The following is a 5,000-nucleotide window of genomic DNA, read 5'->3' on the forward strand; positions in this document are numbered from 1 at the left end:
AGAGAGCAACGAGGACCGAACTGGGTCTGACCTAGAGGTGGAGAGTACGGTGGGGGGTAGTGTTGTCCTCGTACTACCAAGGAGGACAAGAGCAACATCTCCTTGAAGAGTGAGAAGGCACCAGCACCTTGCCGTACAGCTCTTCACTACGGGAGAGGAGGGGGGAAGAAGGAAAGGCTGGAGCACAGGTACACTCACCCCGCACTACTTCACCACCACGTCGCACCACAGCACGCACCATCTCACCACCCCACACCGCCTCTCGCACCACTTCGCCACCACATCGCACCACAGCACGCACCATCTCACCACCCCACACCGCCTCTCGCACCACTTCGCCACCACATCGCACCACAGCACGCACCATCTCACCACCCCACACCGCCTCTCGCACCACTTCACCACCACATCACACCACAGCACGCACCATCTCACCACCCCACACCGCCTCTCGCACCACTTCGCCACCACATTGCACCACAGCACACACCATCTCACCACCCCACACCGCCTCTCGCACCACTTCGCACCACAGCACGCACCCTCTCACCACCCCACACTGCCTCTCGCACCCCTTCACCACCACATCGCACCACAGCACGCACCCTCTCACCACCCCACACCGCCTCTCACACCACTTCCTACCACTTCACCACCCACCACCACCACCACCACCAGTCCAAAATAACTCAGAACTACCACAAACACACTTTATATAAAAAACGTGATAAAATGATTTGTAATAATATTTTTTCAAGCCAATGCTAATATATTGTGTACTAAATCCTTCGCTACATCCTATCAAATCTACGCACACCTTTTCGCACCATCCACACATTGGGTTTAGGAAGCTGGGATTTGAACTGTTAGTGCGTATGAACTTCCTCTTCAAAATGGCAAGGAGAAAAATTATATTGAAATGTCAGAAAGTGACCAGGAGTATATTTCAAATTCCGGACCGACGGCCATGAAGGGGTTAAGTAGTAAGGTAGTAATATAAGTGTCGCTAATAACAGAAGTAGTAAGAATAGTAGTAGCAGTAGTAGTAGTAGTAGTAGTAGTAGTAGTAGCAGTAGTAGTAGTAACAATAAAAATAGTATAGAAAGATAGGCTCAGTTTGTTAGTTTCTGTGGCTCTGTTAGGAATAGTAGTAGTAGTAGTAGTAGTAGTAGTAGTAGTAGTAGTGGTAGTAGTAGTAGTAGTAGTAGTAGCAGTAGTAGTATCATTCTTATTCTTATTATTATTGTTAGTAGTAGTCGTAGCAGTAGTAGAGGTAGTAGTAGAAGTAGCAATAGCCGCAGCAATAGTAGTAGTCATAATAGTAGTCATAGTCACTCACCAAACATCCACACATCACTCGCTGAGGTAAACCGTCTAAAATTGATACTCTCCGGAGCCATCCATTTAATCGGCAATTTTCCTTTGCTGGCTTTGTAGTAACTCTGATCCTCCACCCAGCGCGACAGCCCAAAGTCTGCTAGTTTGACACACTCGTGGGCTGACACTAGCACATTCCTGGCCGCTATGTCCCTGGAATTAGAGCGAGAATGTGAGAAAATGAGAGAGGGAGAATGGAAGTATGTGACAGGGTGAAGCTAGAGAAATTTTGAGTGAGATAAGCTAAATTCTGCCAGTTTGACACACTCATGGGCTGACACTAGCACATTCCTGGCTGCTATGTCCCTGGAATTAAAGCGAGAAAGTGAGAAAGTGAGGGAGGGAGCGAGGGAGAACGGAAGTATGTGACAGAGTGAGGCTAGAGAAATTTTGAGTGAGATAAGCTAAATTCTGCCAGTTTGACACACTCATGGGCTGACACTAGCACATTCCTGGCCGCTATGTCCCTGGAATTAAAGCAAGAAAGTGAGTGAGAGAGAGAGAGAGAGAGAGAGAGGGAGAGAATATTTTAGTGTGCAAGTGAGTGGGTGGGCAAGGTACGGGTTGCTATATGTCTGATAAGAAAAAGTGAGAGAGAGAGAGGAAAGAATGTGTGAGTGAGTGAGGGAGGGAGAGAGTGAGGGAGTGAAGGAGAGAATATGTGAGTGAGGGAGGGAGGGAGAGAGGGAGAGAGAGTGAGAGAGAAGGAGAGAATATGTGAGTGAGTAAGAGAGGGAGAGAGTGAGGGAGTGTGGCTATTTATTTGAAGAAAGTCAGAGAGAGAGTGAGAGAGAGGGAAGGAGTGTTGTGGTGAGATGGTCAGTGTGATTTATTATTATTATTATTATTATTATTATCATTATAATTATTGTCATCATTATTACTGCTCATTATCATTACTGTTATTACTATTATTATCATTATTACCAACACTATCATTATTGTTATCATCATTATTATTATTATTATTATTATTATTATTATTATCATTATTACAACAACTACTATTACTATTATCATTATAACCATCATTATCATCATCATCATTATTATTATTATTATTATTATTATTATTACAATTACAACTACAACTATCATCATCACCACCACAACCATCATCACCACCATCATCATCATCATCATCACCACTACTTACCTATGCACAAACTTTTTACTATTATTATTATTATCATTATTATTATCATTATTATTATTATTAGAACTACAATTACAGCTACTACTATCATCATCACTACTACTCACCTATGCACAAACTTCTTACTCTCGAGGTAGGAGAGAGCGGTGGAGAGCTGATAGGCGTACAGCACTAGGGTCGACAACCCCAGCCGGTCCTTGTTGTTCTGAAGATACGCGCGCATCTCTCCGTGCCGCGCCAACTCCATCACAATCCATATGGGGGGGTACGAGCAGATGCCGATGAGTTTGATGATGTGTGGGTGGTCGAACTGCTGCATGATGTCTGTTAAGGGATAGGAGATGAAGATGGATTATGAGATTTAAAGTTAGAAGTAGAGACAGCTTTATGTGATTTAGAATTTGAGATGAAGTTAGACACAGATTAATGTGTGGATGGTCAAACTGCTGAATGATGTCTGTTAAGGGATGAGAGAGATAGAGATAGGTTATGAGATTTAGAATTAGAGACAGAGATAGATTATGAGATTTAGAATTAGAGACAGAGATAGATTATGAGATTTAGAATTAGAGGTACGAAGATATGCCGATGAGTTTGATGATGTGTGGATGGTCGAACTGCTGCATGATGTCTGTTAAGGGATGAGAGATAGAATTAGAGATAGTCTGTCTGTTAAGGGATAGAGATAGAGCTTGTTTTAGAATTAGAAATAGAGATAGATATATGTGGAGAGAATGGAGGGTGAAAGACTGATGAGGAGAGTGTATGTGAGTGAGGTGGAGGGGGGAAGAGGGAGGGGGAGGCCGAGGATGAGATGGAGGGATGGGGTGGAGAGGATGGAGGGTGAGAGACTGATGAAGAGAGTGTATGTGAGTGAGGTGGAGGGGGGAAGAGGGAGGGGGAGGCCAAGGATGAGATGGAGGGATGGGGTGGAGAGGATGGAGGGTGAGAGACTGATGAAGAGAGTGTATGTGAGTGAGGTGGAGGGGGATGAGGGTGGGGGAGGCCTCGGATGAGATGGAGGGATGGGGTGGAGAGGATGGAGGGTGAAAGACTGACAAAGAGAGTGTATGTGAGTGAGGTGGAGGGGGGAAGAGGGAGGGGGAGGCCAAGGATGAGATGGAGGGATGGGGTGGAGAGGATGGAGGGTGAGAGACTGACGAAGAGAGTGTATGTGAGTGAGGTGGAGGGGGGAAGAGGGAGGGGGAGGCTGAGGATGAGATGGAGGGATGGGGTGGAGAGGTATATGAGAGAGGGGGGTGTGAGTTGGGAGCAGGGCAGTGAAATGGCGGGGGACAGGGCGACTTGGAGGTGATTTGTTTGTGGCCACCCCAAACGGGATTGAGGCGTCTGGCAATAGATAGATAGATAGATAGACAGAAATAGAGACAGAATTAAAGATAGAATTAGAGACAGGTTTATGTGATTTAGAATTAGAATTAGAGATAATAATAATAATAATTATAATAACAGTAAAAATAAAATGATGAAAAATAACAGCAACAACAATAATAATAATAAAATAATAATAATAATAATAATAACAATAACAATAATAAAAATAACAATAATAATACTAATACTAATAATAATAATAATAATAATAACAATAACAATAAAAATAACAATAATAATAATAATAATAATAATAATAATAATAATAATAACAATAATAATAATAATAATAATAATAATAATAAAAATAACAATAATAATAATAATAATAATAATAATAATACTGTAGTAATAATAACAATAAATCATAAAAATAATAATAATAATAATCTATCTATCTATTGCCAGACGCCATAATCCCGTAAGGGGTTGCCATTTGACTCTGAGTTAGTTGTTTTACGGGGAGGGGCACTAACCCTCCACCAACCCACTTGTTGACACGTAGGCAGCACGTATGGTTTGGTTATATGGTTACCACCCAGCGTTGTAAATGGTTTCTTGGCTTACAGGAAACCATTTGGCTTGTCACTCAATGTAAAGCCACCTGTAAAGGAAAGAAAAGCAATAAGAAGTGACAGGAAAGATGGGAGAAATAGGAAGAGAGGAGGACAGGCACAGAAAAAGAATGATAAAGGCTAAGGAAGAAGTAGGCAGCACTACATCAAGTGAGTGGATGATGGTGAGAAATAGGAAGAGAGGAGGACAGGCACAGAAAAAGAATGATAAAGGCTAAGGAAGAAGTAGGCAGCACTACATCAAGTGAGTGGATGAAGGTGAGCAATAGGAAGAGAGGAGGACAGGCACAGAAAAAGAATGATAAAGGCTAAGGAAGAAGTAGGCAGCACTACATCAAGTGAGTGGATGATGGTGAAAAATAGGAAGAGAGGAGGACAGGCACAGAAAAAGAATGATAAAGGCTAAGGAAGAAGTAGGCAGCACTACATCAAGTGAGTGGATGATGGTGAGAAATAGGAAGAGAGGAGGACAGGCACAGAAAAAGATTGATAAAGGC

At 42.6% G+C, this 5,000-nt stretch overlaps 1 protein-coding gene across 1 annotated transcript in view; it reads right to left on the reverse strand.

Moving 5' to 3' along the window:
- Fak (protein tyrosine kinase 2 Fak) overlaps window positions 1-5,000 on the reverse strand; it is a 55,309-nt gene that overhangs the window by 26,639 nt on the left and 23,670 nt on the right. Inside the window, exons 11-12 of the mRNA XM_080280320.1 lie at window positions 2,641-2,857; window positions 1,340-1,530 (exon numbers count right to left, since the gene is read on the reverse strand). Of these exons, the coding sequence (XP_080136446.1) occupies window positions 1,340-1,530; window positions 2,641-2,857 (408 nt within the window). The remainder of the gene's footprint in view (window positions 1-1,339; window positions 1,531-2,640; window positions 2,858-5,000) is intronic.

This window comes from Coenobita brevimanus, chromosome 10 (genome assembly GCF_032717465.1).
Source record: "Coenobita brevimanus isolate Jiangsu-jjx chromosome 10, ASM3271746v2, whole genome shotgun sequence".
Classification (NCBI taxonomy): Eukaryota; Metazoa; Arthropoda; class Malacostraca; order Decapoda; family Coenobitidae; genus Coenobita; species Coenobita brevimanus.